This window comes from Harmonia axyridis, chromosome 1, assembly GCF_914767665.1.
Source record: "Harmonia axyridis chromosome 1, icHarAxyr1.1, whole genome shotgun sequence".
Taxonomy (NCBI): Eukaryota; Metazoa; Arthropoda; class Insecta; order Coleoptera; family Coccinellidae; genus Harmonia; species Harmonia axyridis.
In genome coordinates, this window is record NC_059501.1 from 37379435 (window position 1) to 37404030 (window position 24596).

Sequence of the window (24596 nt, forward strand, 5' to 3'; positions counted from 1 at the left end):
TCTCTCTTGAGGGTTGAATAAGTATTTTCATTGGCTATTTCTGAATCCATTTCATACGATTTAGTGATTCTTTCGAATCAGACGAAGATCATGATTCCGATCAATCAAACAAGTGAATGATAATAACATAGATTGATGTTTGAGAAATCTGTTACCCAATCTGAAATTTTGAATTCATATTTTTTTATGATCAAGCAATACCAGCAACCGTCGGAAGTTTTTGTAGGATATGTTCAACCATGATTCAAAGAAATAATGATATTTCCTTGTATCAACTATTGATCTACAACCTGATGGCAATAAAGTTTGAGTTTTTGGTTATCTTTGAGATGCAACACCTAAGAAATTTTTTCTATATTGGTACCCTATCTATTTGTGATTCTTCTGATCTCCAATATTTTCAAATTGATTCAAGAACAGTAAACGGATAATATCAGATCATCTTTCTAGTTATAGATCAGCTGTCATCCATTCACAAGCAATACATAAATTGGTCATAAAATGAAAGCATCTCAATGATAATTCAAAACTGGATCTCATATCGGTCTTTCAAGTGCCTATCTTCCACACATACAAATTGCGGAATGTTGTTGGCACGTACAAACAAAATATCTCTGTACACATTCGACGTGTTTCAAGTCCTTTCTTGGGCAATCAATGTGTAGAACTTGAATGAATACTAAGAGCAATAACTTCAACAATGTCAATAATGGAAGAGCTCTGCTCCATTCCAATAAAAATTTTATAAGCATCTTTCGTTACGGACGACAAATAAAAGTTGATTTAGTAGGGAATATGTTCATCCGGATAGTGTGTAGCCGATTGGAATTTTGCAATAGTGTAACTCGTATTCGGTTGCGGTTTTCATCAAAAGTAATAGAAGGATACCTAGCTCGTTTGGTTGCTATTTCACTACTGAAAGAAAGGAATGGATATTTATACAGTGTGCCATCAATATCTCAGCCCCCATACAAAATCAGAAAAATGAAAAAAGAGGTAAACTTTGGTTCCTAGGGGTACATTTTATACGCTTGGTTCCAATCAATTTGTATCAACCCTTCGAGCGTGATGTGAGGAAACCCTAAATCTTAATTGGGAAGGGGGGTAGATTGACATCTTTTTTCGAAGGTTATTCCTTTTAACCTTTTAAAAAATGCTGTATACTATAACCAGTTTTGTAAGAACCTCCGAAAAAATAAAGGAAAATAGTTACAATAGAAAGAGTTCCAATGGAACATCTCTAAAAGAAATGGATTGCTAGGAGAGAGTCGATTGAATGACTTGACGCTCGCCAGACTTGACACCTTTGATTTTTTGTTCTGGTGACATGTAGAAGAGTTGAAAGTAAAAATACGCATTATCACTCTTCGGTCCAAGTAAGTGGTAGTGACTATGATGCCCACCAAGCTGCTTGATGGTATTCTACTATTCCATTCTATTTTGGGCCATACTGACTGTATGCTACAGCCCATGATCAGGTATTTAGTCTACCATCTATTCGGTGACCTTCCTCGCAGAAGTACAGTATAGACAACATTTTGAAAATTTTTTCAGTGGAAAATTTGTCATTGTTTTCGTATTTCATTGCAACTCTTTCTATCGTTTCTCTTTTTTTTGTTCGATTTTTTCGAAGTACTAATGAAAAAGGTCAAGTGTATGGCATTTTTGAAAAGGTACTCGAATTATCTTCAAAACGAGCTTTAAAATTAGGTGATGTCACTCAACCCTTTTCATTTAAGATTTTAGGGGTTGCTATTATCACGATCACAGGGTTGATTGTGAACAACCTTATAAGATGTCCCCCTAAGAACCAAAGTTTGCCTCTTTTTGCATTTTTCTGATTTTTCATGGGTGCCGGGATATTAAGGGTCTCTCTCTAGTCGTTCCATCATTGCTGATGATCGTGATTCCCTCCTATACGCTCGGTTAGTTGTTTCCACCTCGCTCTATCCTCTGCATCTCGAAGAGCCTGACAGAATGGGCGGGTCGTACTTTGTTGAACTTGGTCGGTCCATATTAAGGGTGGTACCTTTCAAATTCGAACGAACTTGACCCTCAAAATTTGAAGAGTTAATTTCGTTAATGGAAATCCATTAGAGGTTATGTAAATACGGCCGTTCAAAATACTGTCTTCCAGAAATTGCTGTTATACATCTTTGCAGATATACAAAGAGTTCCTTAATTGAAGATACAAATGAAAATGTCAGATTATTTCGAAAAAAAAAGTCCTATAAACATGAGAACGTAAACGTTTTGTTTTCGAGATTTTTTTCTCATAACACTTTCTCTCACAAGGAATTTGATAGTTTCAAGCTTGAGGCAAAATATCATGTTGATCACATCACCATAGCATGATCGAGCAGAATATGAAAAAAGTTACCCAATATTTCCGTAACATTCAACATTGAAATTCAGTTTGTACATGTGAAATAATAACTCGAATATTCATGCCGAATTTCAGCAGAATCCTATCAACATATCATCCCATCTTTCATTTAATTCTTTGGTCTCCAATTGACTCATGAATGAAGAAGCGATCGAAAACTTCTGATGTCAAGTCTGTGCTTTTTCGATTCTTCAATACTTTCTCTATCTCATAGCAACAATATTGATACCCAAGTTTTGGGTTGTTCTTTAAAATTTCAAATCCAAATTATATCCCAAATTCTGAGAATTGTATCAGTTAATATCTAATATTATAAACAATATCTTCACATTTCATTATCGTATATTGTTATATGGAAAGTGTTCCTGGAATTGATTTTTCTGAATTAAATTTCCAAATTTTTCAAGTTATGTAACCAATTTTGAGAAAAAACCCTCAGAAATTTTGACAATTTGAGTTTTGAAATGTGTATAGCTCAAACATCAAATGAAAATCCATATACCATATCAATTTTGCTAAACAAACCACAAAGAAAGCCTTGTAAATGAATTTTTGTCAAAATCTCATCAGAATATATTAACGATGATATATTTTTTGTCGACTTATTACTTTATTACTTTTTTCAGGCTTAGATACGCCAGTATGTGTGGTGTCAAAAGCCAAATTTTTGACCACAAGAGGTTGGATGGATCTCAGAAATCCCATCAACAGTGATGTACCATTCCGTTTATACAGAGATGAGGGGCGAAGTTTTCTACAGGTAAAAGCAATCAATCATTAAAGTCGTTTCAGATAGTAATTCATCAATTTTCAGTGGGATGGAGAAGCAGACTTAAGACTGAGGCTTTCTGGCCGCATGATATTAGTTTATTTTAAATGTAGAGAAGCAACTGAAAGCCAAACTCCAAATGCAAAAATTTCATCACCATCTGTAGCGTTTAGAGTAGTTGGTACGCCTGAGAATAACTTGAACCCTTACAGTAAGTATTTTAGTGTAAAAATTGAAATAGTATTTATAACGTAATTTTTCCTAGATATAAGTGAAGTATCATTTATGTCTAATGCCCAGACATCAGTAGATAATGGAGGTAGTTTAACCATCTCAGAGTACGTCGCTATTGGAGTCTGCTCAATACTTTTAGGATTGATCTATGTTGCCTCCGTATTCCTCTATTTGCACATTAGAAAGAGGAACCGAATGAAATCCACAAGCAAATCAAAAGATAATCTTAATCACGATCCTCATTCTATGGCGGAAGAAGGAATAATAAAGAATAACCCACTGTTAGGATTGTCTGCTCATTTTCAACCACCAGGCAGTGAAGGTACCAGAAGTGACGACGAAGGGCACTCTGATATTATGTGTCCTGAAGAAAGAATAATTCATGTGAGTAATGTTGACAAATGTTGCATTCCAGAATTAATAATTTTTGATATTCAGTCACAGCTAGCATCAGTAATCATCCATCCTCAGCAAACATTCCCGAAATTGAGGTCAAATCATAACGAATTTACTATTCAAGAAACTTCCTCCATTGAACGATTACCCGAGGAGAATGTTTCGATTGTTGAAACATTGGAAGGGAGGGAAGATAAGTCTGATGACTCTAGGACACCAAACGGATCAATGAGAAAAAAACTTTATTTCAATCCCGCATATTTTGAACCTCATCTCCTCGTGGTGAGTAGATTTTCCTACTTTTAGGGTGAAACTCCTTGAGCTACATGAGAGTTGATTAAATTTGCTTATTAAGCCTTCAATCAAATGTGAATTGAAACCTTTTCAACATTGATGAATACGGATAGAGCTAGTTGGAACATGATATATTTTAAAGTTACATCACTAACTCAAGAAACGAGAGTTCTAAGCTCTAAGTAATAATTTCTTGATTAATGTTTCGAGAGAAGTATATTGTTACGTCAAATAAATGATTATTAAAACACTCAAAACATTAATGTTCATGATTTTAGAGAGCACTAATAAAAAATATAGCATAAAGGATTTGTTGATAAATGGCCTTTTACATATTTACCCTTTTCCAAGCATTTTGGGTGCACCATTGCGTTTAACCAAAAGCGAAAAACACTTCAAATTGCACACAATGGTTTCCTGAAACTCGAAAAATATTTCATATTCCGAGATTAATCAATAAAAATCAAATTGTGCAATGAAAAAAAGCATTCAACCACTTATTATCGAAATCAATGAACCAAAATTTAGATAGCCCTGAAGCAATAATGAAATGTTTACATTGAAAATATGTTATTCAGAAAAGTTTTCACTGATACAAAGATATGGCAACAGTAATTTTATTCAATTGAATTAATCGATATATAATCGTTGCTTCATCCTGAGATCATTAAATCTTCAACTAAAGCATTGAGATAAATGGACCAAATTAACTATTTCTAGTTGTCAAGGAGTTTCACTTTTAAGGTGTTCGCGTCTTGTTCTCAAATAATTTCATGTTTTCACATTTCAGGCTCCTCCACCGGCAGCCATAGAATTTCTGCAGAAGATAAGAGAGGTTATCTCGATTGCTAAACAGAAAATGGAAGCGAAAAGATTTGTACCTTCTTTGTTAGGAATCCCAGAAGAAGATTATGGCATGAGTGTTCATTCATATGATTTCAATCCCCCTAGTAGGGCGGGAAGTATAATAAGTTTAAAAAGAGAAAATAGCAGAAGAAAATCTTGCACTGGATGTCCAGGATGTCAATCCAATAATTCACGACCTAAACTTTCAGAGCATCCGATAGTAACGTCTTGCAGCAATTGTTTAGTTCTAACGCAAGATACGAAGCAGAGGAATATAAGGAAATGGTTGGAAGATATACCAACGATCAAAAATTCGGAAGTCTCCCCTCAACAAAACCAGACAGTTTCAATAATGAGTCCTAAACGAATACGCTCTCCTTCGAGAAATAACCCATCCCTACAATCTGCTAGACCAATAACACGTTCTGTTAGCAAGAAAGAAATGAGAAGAGTTAGTTTGAAGGATAAACAATCTCCAACCAGATCCCTCTCACCAGACTTTGGCAGCTCTAAAACACCTATGTCTCCCCATTTATCACCAGATAAAGCTTCAGAAAGTGATTGTTCAGGTTCTGAAACCTATACTAAGACGAGAACGAGAAGACGCCAAAGTAGTAAAATAAAAAAACCTAAAATGCCACCGCCTCTACCACCTAGTGGATGTAAATCTGCTACAGAATGCATAGAAAATATTTATGATACCGTTGCCAATGAAAACGGTAAGCCTATTTTAGGGGAAAAACTTAACATTCCACGTGATACAAAGATTCCAACAATCACTAAGAAAAATATGAATGCTGTTATAGAAGAATTTGCAGTTTCCAATGGTATCAATAAAAGGTTAAGTAATGTTCACACGGATTACGAGGCTGATAGCTTGGAAAGACCATTTAAAAGGGGTGTCACGCCAACGGATTATACAGACTTGTCGTCTTCTCAACCAAGTCCAAGTTTGAGTTCAGCATTACCTTTGGATGAGGAAATGACTATGAGGAATGCTGTAATAAGTACTACAACAGGAAATAGATCGGCTTCGAAATTGCCATCGGGTAATAGTAACAGTGCTTCAGATACTGAAAATGAATATGAACTAATAGTTCTGAGGAAAGGTAATAATTTGTATAAGCTCCCAGAAATATTACAGAGGAACAAAGGTTACAGTCTAGTGAGTGAAGTTTATGTAAATAACGGTTATAACTATAATAGTTCTCCTTCATCACCAAGCGATTCCAACAGTTCAACTATGGATAAACGTGAACTGAAAGTATGTTATGGTTTGGAAAATCAACCAGGAAAACTGATGATTGAAGTTGAGGATTGCCTTGATAATTATATTCCTGTGAATGACTCTGATAGTTTTGAACCGGATACTTTGGATAGAAAACCTTCGAAAAAATACGACAGATCTACAGAAACATACGTTGATTCTTTAGAACGACCGCAACAGATTCTACTGAGAACAACAGGGAGTTTCAGGAAGGACAATACCATTAATCAAACGTTGAATACTTTCAATCGAAATTTTGGAAGTTTGAGAGAGATCTATGAGGCAAGGACTAGAGGAAAGGCCGCTGAGAATTTGTTCAGGATAAGAACTGAGGAAGAAAAGTTGTTGACTCTAGAAGAGAGACATAGCAGAAGACAGAGACAAACTGTACAACCTGATGTTATACCACCTCCCCCTCATGATAACACCCCCGTTTATGATTATCCGAAGCCTCCTCGCAAATTACTACTATCTGGTAAGTAATTTGCTTATCGTGGTAAAGATTTGGAACTAAAAAAATATCACTCAAGTAATAATTGAGTAGCTAACACATATATCACAGAATACTCGATTGTTTCATGGGTCCAAACTCGGTCCACACTGACTGTATCGATTTCAAACTAGGCTCGTTTTGAATTGAAATATACACGCAAAAAAATAATCCTATCGTAAAAACATTTATAAATATGAAATGAAGTCTTTGCGAACTTGTTTCAGAAAAAACCGAGAATCATTTTACCAATAGCATTTTGCTTTTAAAATAATATAAATAAAAAGAATTATGAATAAATAAAAAGTACCTATTCGATTGAAATGAAATTTAGAAATCTATTACAAAATAGTGAAACGAATGAATGAATGAATGAATTTTATTGATATCAAAGCCTGTATGTAAATTAAGTTAATCGAGAACGTGAACAAAAATTCAGCTATACAGGGTGTTCCACCATTGACGCTCTAATAATACGGTTTGGCGCTGAAATTTTAGAATTTTTTTTTCGACACAATGAATCGTCTCATTTTAAACCCCTCGACAGTTCTCAATGATTTTCAAAAAGGTCAGTACTTATCTCATTTCTTCTAGGATAAACTTTCAAAACATAATTAAAAAAATTCATTAATTTCGGTGTCATTGGTTTTTCCAAAGACCCTTCAGTTTATAAGAAATCGAAATATCTCAAAAAGGTTAGTTTTAAGCAATGGAACTTCGAATAAACTTGGGTTCATTTATTCCATTGAACTGAAAAATCAATGAAAAACAGTGTGTTCCTATGAAAAAGGATGTTTGGACATTCACACTTTTTCGGTACATCCTGTGTTTGAGAATGTAGTTATAATGAATCCTGATACTGATAATGTGTCGCAAAAAATCTCAAATTTCACCATCTAACCGTAATAAAGCATCGCGTCGATGAGGGAACACTATGTATGTAATTATCAGAATTTTAAAAAATTTGAGAAGAATATCGAAAGAAAATTACTCAATATTTCCGTTTTCGGGCATAAATATATTGGGTAAATGTGAGTCTAATCTGATTACTGATTCTAATTCTTGGTCATAAAATACCGCAAGAGGCTTTAAATTATCATTCTCAATCCCAATGCAAATTATCATTTCGAAATTGTAGTTTCGAAAATATTAGGAATACAAAACTGCGACCATATTTACGGAACCGCTAGTTGGATTGTTCAGTAACATTAAAAACTTAAACATGGCTTAACCGTGAAAATTTCAGTCAGACCAACCTTATCGTTTGAGGTCAGTCGCGTATAATCCTATTATAATTCGAGAGATATTTGTTGCAGTTTATTTTTTACATTTACCCAATTCAATTTCAGATAGCTTGACAAACAAGCCTCCGTTACCGCCAAAAAACGGGAAGAACAGGAGTGCCAATTCCAAAACATCCGATAAGAAGCCAAGCTCTGTTGGTATTCCTGATAAAACGGTAGATTTGATTATGGTCAAATCCGAACAATGCGATATAACAAATAAAAGACTCTTGTCTAGTTCAGATCCCCTCATTCTGAAACGAGAAACTGGTGAACCTATGACGAACCTGCAGTCAAGGATAGACACAGAGTTGAAAAAAAATTGGTTGGAAAATGAACGGAATGCAAAAAATAGAAATAAGAATGAAAAAACCAACACTGAAGCTTTGATGGTAACTTCCAAAAAGTCAACGAATGTGAAGAGAGCTTGGCAAAAGTATGTGGATTCCACAGGAAGAGGAAAAACAGAAGATTCAGGTTACCTCAGTACAGATTCAAATGAGTCCAGAGCCGTATCCGCTACTAGTAGAACAGGAAGTCAAAATGATAGAGGTATTGCAATATTTTGAATACAAAACTGAACATAAATCATACAGAGGTAGAGAACACGTAGCCGGTTTCAAAAATACCCTAAATCCTCGATAATCCCCACTATTTTCGTACCTACGTAGAATCAACTGAAATAATAGAAAAATATAAATTCTAATTAATTTGAAAATCTTGGGTTTTGATGAATTTGAGTTGTCCAAATCCATGATCTCCTTATAAACACCCTGTACATTTTTGGTCCAAACCGTAAACAGTCTTATAATACTAGTATTTGCAGAATTGAAAAAGAAAACATTTTTTCGAAAAAAGCTTTTTCTACAAAAATATTCAAAAAAATGCGAGTTCTCATCGCCACAATTTTTTTCATAAGAATCCCATTAACTCAGTTGAGTTTTTACCCAACGTATGGCATATTATCGAAATTGTCATAAAAAAACTATCTAATGATGCAATAATATATGGGGTGTGCCATTTGAAATGAGGAAGTAGTAGTATGTTTCCGGTATAACTGGAAGTTGTAGAGATCTGAAAATATTTAAGGAAGAAAGATCATTGCCTCAAATCCCAATATGCAAATTTTCAGCTCAAAATTATGATAAGTTTTCCATAAACGCCTAATAGACCATCCCGGTTAATCACCGTGTATATACTGCCAATAGGCAAGGGCGTAGAAATGGGGAGGGGGGGTACTGGGGCTAATTATCCCCCCCCAAGAATTTCAAATATAAAATGTCAGGAATATCTCAAAGTCAGTAAAAAATCGGACTCCTTCACGATTTATGAGTTTATTATCGCTTTCTAGATGAGTACTTTTATTGCATTACGAGCTCGTCTTTGTCCGAGGTTTATTATTTTCCTTTATCTATCCGCTTTCTCGGCATCGCCCTTCATTTGCCATCTGTGGTTTTTTCATTCGTCATTAGTATACAATAACCCGTTGTTTTCGGTTTTTTGTATCATTCTTGCACAAAATTTCAATACTGAACTGAGTAATACGCATCGAAAAATTACCTGGGTTGTGTTGTACAATTTATTGTTTCATTCAAATTGCAATTTATTTGTTAAGACATCAGTTTTGAATTGACTTTATCTACAGGGTGTTCCTGAAATGGAGGTATAATTGAAAATGACAGATTTCTCATCATTTCAAGAAAAAAAGTCCCATAACATGAGTCTGCGAACACTTTGTTTTTCAAAGACAGGTGTTAACGTTCAAGTTTTTCTCTAATAGCTCTTTCCCTTCAGATATTCAACTCGAATTTGCATAGATATATTCCAATTTAAAGTTCTCATCATGTGATATCTTCATTTTGATTGCAAATCTACAGGGTGAATTTTTCCTGGAAGAGAGCTCGCTCTTTTTCAACAGAATTATTTTTTTGTAAACCACTGGTAGTTTAGAAAAATTTAAAAGAAACTCTGGTTCAGCACTACACATTCTGGTTTGGTTTCTCTCATCTGCAATCGATTTCGAGAAAAAAATTCAAACAGCTCTCTATAGTGATTCTCAGGAAAATCCAAATTATTATGACAATACAGTTAGGTAGCTGTGATATAAAATAAATTATAAGTTTTGGTAATTATTCACCAACTCTTTAGCGAAGATTAATAAAGATTCGATAAACTGGTGAAGCATCACAAAAAAGTAGGACTACAAGAAACACCATATATCTCGAAAACAAAGCTTTTGTGACCTCATGTTTATGAGCCATTTTATTTTTGGAATTATCCAAGAAATCTCTCATTTTCCTTCGTAACTTCATTTCAGGAACACCCAGTATAAGAGAAGAACAATCGAATTGGTGATAAAAAAAATATTTAGAGTCATTTGGTTCAAACTTCGTTATCAAATCTCTTTTTCTCACATTATAGATATGAGTAAACAATGTCATCAAAAAACTTTTTTCTTTAACCTCCCCCAAAGAAAAAAAAGATCTACGCCCTTGCCAATAGGTATATTTTGTTCAATCATAAAGTACCTCATTGGTGATTGTTAGCATAAGCCACTGGTCCTTTCTCAAAGTACCAATGCCTTTTAAAGAAGCAACTGAAAATTCTCAATTTTCAGGGAGCGAAACAGATGAGAGTCTTGGAGATGGACATAGCGAGTCTGGGGGTGAAAGCATAGAAACTCATTCCGTTTTTTTCGGACGTTTCCGAAAATCTGACTACCTAACTATCTCCTTAGACAGTGGTGTAGATACCGATCAAAAATCGAGAGACACAAGTTTCGCCATTGTGGATGATATAAATCTACATAGTAGCGATTCAGAGCATGCCAGTTATGCCACTGTAGTTCCTTTAGAGAGTACAAGTACCATAACATCTAATTAAGAGATTTTCGCAAATTAGGTATATTTACAGTAAGAGAGTGCAATATTTTATAACTTAAATCTAGTTCTTTTGTGCAATAATGTTTTATATTTTTCTAGTTATAATTAGAGAATTATATAAGTAGACGAGGTCTAACGATTCTTGGAATTCAGATTAATTCAGAGACGAATCAACTGAAAAAAAAATATATTTTTGATGTAATTGCTCCAAGGGACAAATAATTAATTATTTTGTGAGTCATGTTGGAACTTCCTTGATTAGATACTGACTGATTTAAATCCGTTCTACCGAATGTTTCAAGTTTGTGTATTACTACACAAAAATACATTGAATAATTTAGAAGAGCAGTCATCAATATACATAAACGATATGATATAATTGATATATTTTAGATTATAATTGAGCACGAAATTATATTGAAAGTCATATTTTCATATCAATTTCCATCACACAAAGATAGGAACCAAAATTTTTTTAAGATTTGCGAAGTGATTGAAATGTGTACAATTTTATGATTAAAATCATAAATTGTGCTCGTTGTTCAGCCAAAGTTGATTTCTATCACTTAAAGAGATACATGAAGAGTTTTTTGAATGAGGACAATTTTTTTTCAATATTTATCAACTGTAAATGAAAGAGAACGTTAAAACATTCCTAGAGTCAATAGTCATTAAAAAAGATACTAAAGGACTCTGTTAGTGAATTCCATGAAGTTAGATTCTCATTTCTTTGTGATAAATTCCTTGGCCGGAAGTGCAATATTAGATTTTAAGATAGAATATAAATATTTATCATAAGAAATAGTTGAAAGATTCCTGAGAACTTCGATGGAACAAGTTATTAGCTGGATTTCTTTGCTATATTAGTGTTTCCATTGGAAATGTTCACTAGTCGACAAAATTTGATTTGAATTTTCAATAAAATTTTGCTTTGGAGGGAGATGTTCTAAAACAATCAGAAGATAATTTCAGGTGTTTCTCAACGTAGCCAGAATGATCAGAAAAATTCAATAACCATAACCTGGTCTTTCAAGTGAACACATAATGGGAATGATGCTTTGGAATAGTAATTTTTCAATGAGGTTTCACTGGAATAAGTCTCCATAGTAGCATAAGAAGAATAAGTCTTCATTCCAGTATAAACTGGAACTGAAAAATTACTATATCAAAATTCTGAAATATTATATTATTATACAAGGTGCGGCATTTATCTTCAGACAGTAAATCATTTAAAAAACAATGTAGTTAAGAAAAAATTATCATCAACGTTTTTTTTAACCCTGACTTTGACTTCAAGGTTATTTAAAATTGACTTTTTTTTTAACGGAAAGGTATATTTTTCAATGCAGAATCTTATTGTTGATAAAAAAAGAAATATGTAGTAATATTGAACTAAATTAAAAAACCTATTCATTTTGTTTCCCCCTGATACCTAACATTTTTTGAATCCCATAGTTTTTGAGATAATTTACTGACTCAAGTTGAATGCCCCATCCCTTTTATCAGAAAATTTGCAATCCCTTCGACTTTGGTTTATTTTTTTAGGGATGAAACTGAAAACAAGTAGCTATGTTCGATCTCTAGTCTATAATGCCTTTTTTGAACACATCCAGTGGAATATACTCCACGCAGTCGTACTTTTGTCTTAGTGAAAGAATATTACGGCTATCTTGCCAAATACTCACTTTAAGATTATATACAATCGAAATCACTGTGCAATATTCACGTACTCAGAGTTTTGGAACGATTTTTACTCTATGAGTGAACAATATAATATAAATGGACTAAGGATAAGAAGTATTTATTGTGATTTTAGTGCAATGTTTTTCATTTATTTCATATTATGTTTTTTGTATTATCATTTTTATTTTGTTTTTGTGTATTCTGTTATATATTTTATTATTTATTTGTAAGGATACGAGTGCAATATTTTAATTTGATGTATATATTTTCGAAAAACACACCTCTCAACTCTTAGCTCAATTATCTAAGATTAGTTCGAAAACCCATTTTTCTGAACTTATTTTTTAAAGAATTTTGATGTATCTATAACATTTGAATGCGACGCTGAATTTCTCCATCGGGAATGAGTTTAAAGTATGTAAGTTTGGGATGAAAGGTACGTTTCGACAGAAACATTTGAAAAGGCTTAAAATCACAGTTTTTCTGCGATTCGCTAGCTGTAAATATTTGTGTTTCAAGATGCAGCAATTAGTCTCTATTTCATTCGGAATTTGATGGTATCTGGAATTCTGCAATTCTTCACTTATTCTTCACAAATGCTTGAAAATTCGAAGAGATCGTTCCATGTATCATTTTTTGTTTTTGATACTTGAAAAGTTATTGTAGAACTTGGATGACACAAAATTCAGAATCCGAATGAATCATCACTAGTCTGCAACGCGAAAGCTTCAAGGTACCTGTGCGACAGATATTTTAAGGGGTTGGAGCATAAAAAAATGAAGGGAATGGAGGTGGAGGCTCTTTTTATTCTGTGAATTGTAAATAAAGGGTTTAAATAATTTCCATATAGTTTTTCAAGTATAATAATATACCTATTACTTTTCATCTAACGATTTTCATATTCGGAAAATAATGATATAATATCGCATTACTTAATTGAAACGAGTGAAAAAAATGAAGTAAAAACGAAACAAATACAAACCCCAAAATTTACATTATACAATAATTTTGATCGAAAAGTAAACTGAATATTTCAGTATCATATGTCAACGTTGAAGTTGAAAATATTTGAGGGTATAAGAGATTTTGTACCCATAGTGTTTTTAAATTTCAATGATTCAGCCAAACCTTTAATATGACTTACGAAATATTGATATCCATGATACCACTTTTTTTTCATTCATAATTCCATTCAATGTATTTTTGTTAGTATATTTAAGTGAATTTTATTGTTTGTACTGAAATTGAATAAAATTTAAAGCTCCATATCTTCTTCATTATCTTCAACTGTTTCATGCTTATCCCTGGCAACGAGCCATTTAACAAAGGCCATATCCGTTACATATTCTTGTTCAAGAAGGTCCCTCCTTATGTTTTTATAATCATCGAAATTTTCCCGTACAGTCAGACTCCTCAAAGTATCTATTTCTTTTGCAATACATTCTGATAGATAGCCATCAAATCCAATTTCCCATTCAGACGGAATGCGTATTTTGTATTCACTAGGGAGAAGACAATGTGGGCACATTTTTTGGTATAAATAATGAAAGACGGCTAACAAACAATCAACATCTCTGAAATGAAAGAAAAAGTTCAGTTCAATTGGTTTCAGTTGAAGTATTGAGAGATATTCATCACGGACATAAAATATAACTCATTCTCTATACAATGAGAAAATTTTTTTAATAAGGAGGGTTAATGCGACAATAATTCAGCAGTCAATAATTAAAATCCAATATCAAACAAATACTTCGATAGTTATATAATTATTATTATAGAGTCCCTTGAATGCAAAATGATATTAATTTGATTGCCTTATTTCTTATAATCTTTATTTGCATTAGTTCAATCTGAACTTAATTTGAGACCTCGGGATAATATGAATATTTATACAAAATGTTCCTAAATTGAAGAACAGAAAGTGAATGATAGGTTTTTGGCTTGGAACTGGACAAATCAAACAAATCCTATAGAATTGTAATAAAGATACAAGAACTTGCATTAGCAATACAAAATATAATGTAACATATAACTATAAGAAAAAATAATTAAAATCTACAATACACATCAAAATATTTTGCTGAAGCAGCCAGATAGGTCAAGACGAAAAATTACTGAATTTATATGATTCTTAAATTGGCTTTACCTTTTCAATTGGATTAAAAAGGTAGCACTATGTGTGATTGTAAATTCCATCGGTCATTATATACCTATTTATAAATTAATCCCTGAATAATGTATAATATGTCCAACTAGAAAACAGTCTTACACTTCTGTCAATATGAATTCAAACAATGAGATGTGATTGATGGAACATATTGAGAGGTATAATCACATTGTTATCAACTTTTTATTGATTTCAACAAATACATGACTGCGGGCGGAAATGAACTAGTTGGATGGTTTATTTATTTTTAATTTTGGTTAACAAATTACCGTAAACAACACTAAGCGATTCTATATCAGTTCTTGAATTTAATGTAATATTTACTGAAATTTGAATCATTTCACTCAACAAGTCGAAATCATGTTGACATTCGAAGTGGTAAGCGGCTAGGGCTCTCTTCTCATTTTTATCAATTTCTCTTCAGTCATTAGTTAGTATATATTCTTTTTTCAAATACTGTCTTGTCATACCGAGATGCATACCACTGCATTACTTACATTTCATCGAATAAACTACACTGCTCAACAATTGATAGGGATCACTTACTTCTTCTAAATTTATTGCTGAAATATTCGCTCCAAGATTATAAATTTAGTCAGATATCAGAGTATTTTCAGTTGATAATATGGTTCACTTGAGAAAAGAATGAAAAAATGGAAAGTTGGAGAGAAAAAAAGACTTTATTAGGAACACTCAAAATTCTGTGTTTGAATAACATAAAACTTTTATGATGAAACCACAAGAAGGCTGAAGTTTCGGTTAAGCTAGTACCTAGTTGGTCCCCCACGAGCTCGTCTCCAGCATTCTACCCTACGAGGCATACTTTCGATCTAACGATTTATAAAATTTTGGGGCAAATTCGTCCAAATATCCCGTAAAGCGTTAGAAAGGTCCTCCAGGTTATTGATCGGTTGTTCTAAGGTTGACAATTGTCTAGACATCTCAGACCAGACATGTTCGATGCAATTCATGTCTGGAGAGCGAGCTGGCCAGTCCATCCTATCAATAGCATGAGTTTCTAGCGCTTCATTAACCAGACGACTACCTACGGTGTGGACGGGCATTATCGTCAATTAAAATGAAATTCTCGCCCACGGCAGCCGCAAACGGAACAATTATGGGTTCAATAATCATATCGTGATATCTCTGGCTGGTCATGGTGGTGTTCTGCAGAACAACCAACTCTGTGCGTTGGTTCAAACAAATGCCTCCCCATACACATATAGAACCTCCGCCAAAAGCTGTTGTGGGTACCATAAACTGTTCTGCATACCTTCGACCTCTTTCCCTCCAAGCAAGAATACGTCCATCGGAGTTGACCAAACGAAATCTAGACTCATCCGTAAATAAACATCGGCTCCAATCTTCAAGTGTTCAATTGCGGTGCTCCTCAGCCCATTGCCGTCGATGAACCCGGTGTTCCCTATTCAAACGGGGATGTTGTACCCTCCTACGTGCTCTCAAACCACGAACATGTAGTCGTCGTCTTACAGTCTGGTTCGAAATTAGAACTCCTGTTGCAACTCTCAGTGATCTATTGAGCCACGTCGCCGGGTAAGTGGGATTTCTCCTAGCATTGAGGATCAAAAGACGATCTTGGGCAGCTGTTGTACTGCGCTACCGACCTCCCCCATGAACATAAGCTACTGAGTCGTTTTGGATGAACGTATTCCAAGCCCGACTCACGACACTTCGCGAAACATTCAACCGCCGGGACACTTCTCGCTGGGACAATCCTTCCTGTATCCACCGTATGATTTGGTCCAGTTGCACAGGAGCCAAACGTCTTCTCGGCATGACTGATAAGCTGATATTGTTCTCATTTCTTCAATTATCGTCACCTTATGTGTTTGAACGAGAGAAAAAAACAGATTTAATAACAAATACCACATTGCTTTTCACTCCACCTGTAACAGCCTACAGATAATAATCGATTTTGTGAACAAGAGCCGATGAAGTGAGGAAGACTTTGATATAATCAACTCAAAACATCTTACTTTTTCCTTAGAGAACATATAATGTAGAGATAACTTGAAAAAAATACAAATGCAGAGAAGTTCATAAGTGATCCCTAGCAATTGTTGATCAGTGTGAATTGATTCAATTTAATTGAATGAATTTGATGTCGGATCCTTAAGCTTACTGAAAATGCTCTTTACTGTTTTGTTTCAGTAAGCTCAAGGATCCGACACCAAATTCATCTCATCTCATTGTTTCATTCATATTGACAAAAGTGCTTTCTAGTTGGACATATTATACATTATACAGGGATTAATTTTATATATAACGAGCGATAGGTTCCACAATCATATAGTGCTACGTTTTAAATCCAGTTGAATGAGTAAATCCAATTTCAGAGTCATATAAATTCAGTAATTTTTCGTCTTGACCTATCTGGCTGCTTCTGTAGAATATTTCGATGTGTATAGTAGATTTGAATCATTTCATATTATAGTTATATTTTACATTATATTTTGTATTGTAGAAGCAAGTTCTTGAATACTGTTGTAATGTCCGTATATTTATGTCAAATCCAATGTTTATAATGAATTAATAATGCTTCGGGTTCGAAAAAGATCCAAATTGGGATCGAAACGTTGAAAATTCCATAAGGATTTGTTTGATTTGCCCTAACCTATTATTCAATTAATACAACTAACCTATTATTCAATTAACACAATCTGAGGACACGAAGAAGACTATATGGAATAAACAGAAAGAGAGAAACAGATAATTATTCACAGTCCAAGCGCCAAATCAAAAATCCAGGTCGAGCTGAAAAGCATATTTTGTATTTGAAGAAATTTTTACAATTCTCTCAGGGATCTTCTGGGATACCAATGCTCAGTTTCCGACCTCGTCGCCCTTGAATTAATTTGAGGAAGGGAAAAAACTTAATTTTTTCGACTTTTTTTTCGGTCTTCCGCCTCGAGAACTACGCATCAAACCTTTTCCGTACAAAGTTGACGAGCATTAACTTTCCTATGAAAATCGTTGATCCTGCTTCTTCTTGAATCAATATCATTTTGGAAGAAAACACGTTTTGAGTCTATAAACTAGCAGAAGCTGAAAATTCTGAGAGCATCACTATTACTGAAGACATAGATGTCTCCTAGCTCTTTTTACTGCATGAGGTGGTACCTGAATTTTGTAAACATATAGGTACTTATGATATTCATGTTAGTATAATTATCATTCATAATTAAACAAAATTCATTTGTTGAGCAGAAGATCTTTTAATCATTCATCGGTAATAATAGTTGCTTATAACTGACAAATGACAATGAACTTCAAGCATAGATACTTCATCAAGGGACCCCCTTTGAAAGTAAACTGATTACAGCATTAGGTTGAAAGTTTCAGAGAAGTAGAGGCTTTTTCAAATTTAGTTGGTATTTACCAAATTAAACCAAATTGACTCACATAAAATTTGGATAAATCTTCCATCTCAAACTACCTGGCGATTGGACTGAGAGAGGATTTCAAGAAAAAAAAAGGCTGATGAACATGTTCCTGCAAACGCTTCGTTCTAGGGGTAGATACTGTGTGTTTAAAACTGAGTTTTCTGAAAGTCACTCAAAGTCGGGCTTATACATATATCAAAGAACTGGGAGAAAATGTTTCAGAGAGATTGGTAGCTTCCGAGTAGCATATTTTCTTTGATATATTCCACATAGTTTTAGGCCATCTACTTCACAAAATTTTAGTACTCTTCATCGAAGGTGACGTTTTTGAAAATGAGTTTTCTACTTTTTTTTTTGCTTTTTAGGAAATGTTTCTAGAAATTTATACTTTTTTACCATTTCTTCAATGTTTACATTAGTAGTTTGACCGTTTTTCCATAGCATAGTGCTACTCATAGAACCTCATAGAGAATTGATATACATTGTTCATCTTCTTCTTCAACCACGACAGTGGCTACTATGGTTGGTATACGTTCATTATAATAAAATTGAATTAATATAATTATTGTCCAATTTATGGATGTATCAACTATCTGATATGACATAACAGTTTTTTTACACCATGGGTATTGATGTCGATGCCATCAGGCGATTTACAAACCCTGGGTTTTGCAAGTGTCGCCGCCGGGACATGAACATCCATCTGCCTTGGTACATGGTGTCCCAAATTCGATGCTCACTAAGGGCATCTTGAGAACTGTAAGACTTAGAGAAAATATCTTCAAGCACCCGATATCTTCCTTCGAAATGAAAAGATTCCTTGAAAAATTCATGAAACATCTTGTACATAGGACATACTAATTGAACCTTAAGATCAGCACCCTTTACAGAGAATATTTTGTTGGTTAACATAATATTCTCTTTGAATCGGATTTTGTTGCTCCTATCTAGCGTTGGTTCTTTCTGTTTATTCCAATTCGAAAGAAACTTACTCATTTTAAAAAATACAAGAACGAACTCAAATAAAAATTATTGAGATTTTCAATATTTACATGGTCGATATATTTAACAGTTGGCTTCATCAAGAAGGTGGTCAAGGGTATTACATATGCAAGAGCATTATAGTCTAAGATCCCGATATAAAACGACCTTCACCGAGATGCTTATTTGATAAAACGTATTTCATATTTAATTTGACATGTCAATAAATATATCACATATGGGTTGCCTAACAAATTTTAGTCCGGAGTAGGTTTAATTAATAATTAAAAAAAATTTTTTTTTCGAACATTTCACCGGTTTGCTCATTAGATAAATTCTATACCAATCGAAAGTATGAAGCCCATAGAATGTGCAAACGTTAGGTTGCCTATTTTTTTCCGGTCACATTTCTCGGGTTGCAAGGTATAAACAGGTCAATTTATACTAGCATTTTGCAACGGTCTGACTATTTGATCAAAATCAATAAAATTAAATATTATTTCATTATGAACACGGTGGTATAGGGTTGCCTGCGAAAAATCAGTCCAGAGACCCGGTTGTCGAATTTTAAAAAGTTAAATATTGCTGCGAGTGAATGTGTGCGACTGAGAAATATCCTTTTCATTTCCAAGAACAAATAGCATGCGCACTCTCTTTGACTGGACGGACTTCAAACAGCTGCTATGCTGTGTCCTCTTCTACTCGCTTACGCTCGTCCTGGAATTTTGTCTATTCGTCCAAAAAAACCCTATTTTCCGGACTTGTTACGTAAATTACTATTTTCGGCAACCGTCCGGGAAGTGCTCACTTCCCGGACGCTTTTTCTCTGAGAAAGTAGCATTTCCCGGCCTAGTCCGGAAAGTACGTACTTCCCGGACTAGGCCGGAAAAGAATCATAGAATCCATAGCAACCGATATAACGGCTGACAGTTCATATGAAATTAGTTGTCAAAAATTTGCATGTTTTTTTATCGCAATCGCAATAAAATATGGAAAGCAGCAGCGATAGTGTTATTTTACATGGTTGCCGAAAAAATATTGTATGCAACACGCCCGAAAATGGTTTTTTTGGACTCACAGACTTCCAGGACTCGCTTACGCTCGTCCTGGAATTTTGTCTATTCGTCCAAAAAAAACCCTATTTTCCGGACTTGTTACGTAAATTACTATTTTTTAATTATTAATTAAACCTACTCTGGACTAAAATTTGTTAGGCAACCCATATGTGATATATTTATTGACATGTTAAATTAAATATAAAATACGTTTTATCAAATAAGCATCTCGGTGAAGGTCGTTTTATATCGGGACCCTATACTATTACATACGAACAGGAAATGTATCAACCATTGATTGAAATTCAGTTTATGTTAAAATTGTATACCCCGTATAAATAAATTTCCCCAATTAATTCTCGAATTTAAAATCTATCATTCAAAGATAAATAATACATAGAAAACAAAAACGAAAACCAAACATCGATCTTCTCCCTGACATCAGGGCAGTTATAATACCATGATTTTGGATTTATACTCACTTTGTATAAACGCTTATATCTGATACATCGGATATATCTACTGTAAATAATACTTCCAAAATTGTACCATCAAAAAGATGAGATTTCCCGTGAATTACATAAAAACGTGTTGGCAGGCCTTGTAAAGGATTTAAAGGAATCAGACCTGCGCGTTCTAGGAGTCGTCTTAGATTATGTTGTGTCTTCATTTGTATTACAAGATCAACCTTGAAGCTGCATAAAAGTCGAGTGTGAAAGTTTAATATATCCCGATCATTTTCGAAAGGAGGAAGGTCAACTGTTTCTTCGGTGATATCTTCACTTCCTATTACTATTGTGGATATATCATCCACATATGTCCCTCCAAGTTCATCGGTGTAACTCAGAATACCTGAAATATGAGGATCTCTGGAGAATATATCAATACAGGCTGAAATATTTAGATCAATTACTTCAAATGATTAATAATCTTCATTTATTTTAAGTCATATAGTATATCCAAAGTAACTTGGAGGAAGCCTGAATATTTCAATTATACAAGGGTTGTCCAAGTTTTCAGAAATTCCTTTGGAATTTATGAAAATATTGCTATCAATACCCTCAAATAAACCCCGGTATTTAGCAGATCGTCTTGGAAACAAGAATGTCCCGATTTGATTGATCTTATTGGCTGAATATTTCCCCTCGTATTCCCCTTTCCACTTTGAGAGCGTTTTTGGTTACACTCATTGGCTGCATCTATCACTTCTTAATTACTTTCTAATAATTCGCATAGACCAGTGTGGTCCATACGGGTATTATTGAAATGCATTTTTACTTAGTTTTAGTTAGTTAGTTAGTTAGTTACTGAGCTGAGTGGAGTAGTCTATGGTGCCCGGAAAACATAGAAACTAATATCGAAATTTGGATAACTAAATCTGACATTTCATGAAATGTCATTAATTATTCGTAATTGAAAATTTTATTGGTTTATGGATTTTCAATCATCTTAACGAATAATTTATTACAATTCATGAAATTTCGACTTTTTAGTTTCTTTTTATGTTTTCTGGAAGTCATAGACTACTCCATTCAATGAGAAATAGTATCATTATTGATGTAACCGCGAAAGCTTCTCACGTCACAAATTTTCTGAAAGAATCGACATCTGAGTCCCATCGAAAAAATATTATTTTCAACTCAATGGTTTGAAAAGTGTGCGCCTATGTTTTATGACTGTTTTGCAATTATCTCTGGCCAAGCGTTTTTATAGACTAGTTCAAGTGACTTTGGATACTATACCCGTTTGTTATTCTCATTTTGTTAGTTAGTTACCAATGTCTTTATGCCCTTGTGAATAATCTGAATACTTTATGACGTTGGGCATAATATAAGTTTTATTAACTAAATTACAACAAATTATGATCACTACCACTATGTTTCATTTTATCAAAGGAGAAATCGGCAATTCCGAAAGAATCTTGTGAATGTTATATTGTCTGAAGTAGTGATTAACGGCTTGGCTTGATATTCAAGCCCCTTGGCTCAAGCCCAAGCTCAAGTAGCTTGAGCTCGACCTGAAATCTACTCAAGTTCAAGTCAATGTTAAGGCAAGTACTTAATATATAAATATTTGACTTGACATTGAAAAACTACTATTTGACTTGAACTTTCAAGTCAAGCTCAAGCTACTTGAGCTTGAGCTTGAGCCAAGTAGCTTGGATATCAAGCCAAGCCGGGAATCCCTAGTCTGAAGCAAATATTGATACGGGATCAGAGTCATCTCAGAAACTCTTCTAGAAAGCCAGTATAAATAATTCTGCAAATTATTCGAAGGAGAAGAGGAATATCTACGCTGTAGTGAAATATTTGTCCCTTAGAGGTGGATATCACTACGACACAAGAGGACCTAGCAGCACAAGAAATCCAAGATTCTTCTCTTCTCATACCTGGACCAATATTTTATTTTTTTGTTCTAGAACGCAGTTTATTCAATTGAGGTTTACACTTCAATTATATTTTTATTTTGGGTTAGTTAAGTGTGATATCAGAAGTGATATCAGTTAATCCAATTAAGGTTTACACTTCAATTATATTTTTATTTTGGGTTAGTTAAGTGTGATATCAGAAGTGATATCACACTTAACTAACCCAAAATAAAAATATAATTGAAGTGTAAACCTTAATTGGATTAACTGCGTTCTAGAACAAAAAAATAAAATATTGGTCCAGGTATGTTTTACTGAAGGAATTCAGAACAAACAATTCCAAGGACTAGCGCTCCTAGATTTAGAGAGGAAGTTCGAACAGGTTTGGCAGGAAGGACTAACCTACAAGATGAAAATGGCAGGCTACACTATTAAAACCTGTTAGAAATAAGAATTCAACGGAGAGACAGAAGTTTTTTTATAGAAACAGATGACACAATACACACCACTCGACAAGTACAGCACCATTATACAGGGTGAGTTTTCAACTTGTATATATATATATATTATCAAAAAATCCAATTACCATGAAAATGGTGTAGGGTGTAATATTACATTATAAAAGAATATTTCAATAATTTAACAAATAAATAAAAAAAATTCAATTCTTCATTGTTGGAGTTCTCCCCCATGTACGAATTTGGTCCATGCTCTTTTATCCACAGCCATATCTCTTGCTTCTCTCCATGTTCGTCCTCTCTCATTAATTATTTCGGTGATGGTGTTGTTCCATGTTTGCTCTGGTCTTCCCCTTTTCTTCCTCTTTTGGATTTTGGCCTCCCATATTTGCTTCGCAGGCCTCTCGTTGTTCATTCTATTTAAATGTCCCCACCAGCTAAGTTGTCTTCTCTCTACAAAATCCTGTAATGGCTCTATCTCCAGATCTTGACATATTGACTCGTTCCTTATTTTATTTAATCTTGTCACTCCCTTCACTCTTCTGAGGTATTTCATTTCTACTGCTTTGATTCTACTTTTCTGTCTCCTATTCAATGCCCATGACTCGCAGGAAAAGGTCAATGTCGGTCTATAAACTGCCTTATATACTTTTATCTTGGTGCCTTGGGAAATTTCCTTCTTACTTATGAAACTGCTATTCATGATGTGGTATAGTTTTATTGTACTTTCTATCCTGCGATTGATTTCTATGTCTTGTTTCCCGTCCTCACTCAATTCCACTCCCAAGTATCTAAAGGTCTTTACCTGTTCTATGCTTGTCCCATCCAACCTTATTTTTATTTCTTCCGGGTCTCCTATCACCATAACTTTCGTTTTGTTCTTATTTATTTCCATCCCGAACTCCCTAATGACTGCATCCCAGATCTCCATGTTTCTCTGTAGATCCTTCTTTTGTCCTGTAATCACTATGATGTCATCCACAAAAGCACACTCTGATATTTCCACCATCTTCAAATTTTTGTATCCAACTTGAAATTTCTTGGTTCTTTTCGTACATTCCTTTAGTATTTCATCCATAAATATTAGGAACAACAGCGGACTCAAACTTCCACCTTGTCTTAATCCTGCCTTCGTACAGAATACCTGTGATGTTCTATTCAGGCTTATCACTCGATTTTTATTCAACCTGTATATATTTTCTATTATTTTCATCAATTTTCCCGTTATTCCTCTTTTTTCAATTATTTCCCACAACTTCTTTCTTTTTACCTTATCGAAGGCTTTCACCAGGTCTATGAAGCCTACATATAGTTTTCTGTTCTCCTCTCTTGCTTTCTCACATAGTATCTTCATGGTAAATATATGGTCTTGAATGCTTCTTCCTTTTCTAAAGCCGCTCTGTGTTTCTTCTAGTGTTGTCTCTATTTTCTCCCTTATCATTTTGTCCAATATTTTTTCGTAAATTTTCATAGCCGTACTCAATAAAGTTATACCTCTATAATTACTACAATCCTGTTTGTCACCTTTTTTGTATATCGGAACTATCAATGCTGTTTGTCAATCTTCTGGGATCGTCTCTTCCTTCCATACCGTCTCAAAGATCCTCAACAATATTTCCAATCCATTCTGTCC

The 24596-nt window shown here is 34.0% G+C and overlaps 2 protein-coding genes across 2 annotated transcripts in view; one reads left to right on the forward strand and one right to left on the reverse strand.

The window, feature by feature from the left end:
• LOC123676793 overlaps positions 1-13375 on the forward strand; it is a 118988-nt gene extending 105613 nt beyond the window's left edge. The window contains exons 5-11 of the mRNA XM_045613015.1: positions 3013-3146; positions 3201-3366; positions 3421-3773; positions 3828-4067; positions 4870-6667; positions 8032-8517; positions 10583-13375. Coding sequence (XP_045468971.1) covers positions 3013-3146; positions 3201-3366; positions 3421-3773; positions 3828-4067; positions 4870-6667; positions 8032-8517; positions 10583-10848 — 3443 coding nt within the window. The 3' untranslated portion in view covers positions 10849-13375. The remainder of the gene's footprint in view (positions 1-3012; positions 3147-3200; positions 3367-3420; positions 3774-3827; positions 4068-4869; positions 6668-8031; positions 8518-10582) is intronic.
• Positions 13376-13377: 2 nt separating this feature from the next.
• The window catches only part of LOC123676800, a 40669-nt gene continuing 29450 nt past the window's right edge, over positions 13378-24596 (reverse strand). Inside the window, exons 4-5 of the mRNA XM_045613028.1 lie at positions 20620-20989; positions 13378-14104 (exon numbers count right to left, since the gene is read on the reverse strand). Coding sequence (XP_045468984.1) covers positions 13786-14104; positions 20620-20989 — 689 coding nt within the window. The 3' untranslated portion in view covers positions 13378-13785. The remainder of the gene's footprint in view (positions 14105-20619; positions 20990-24596) is intronic.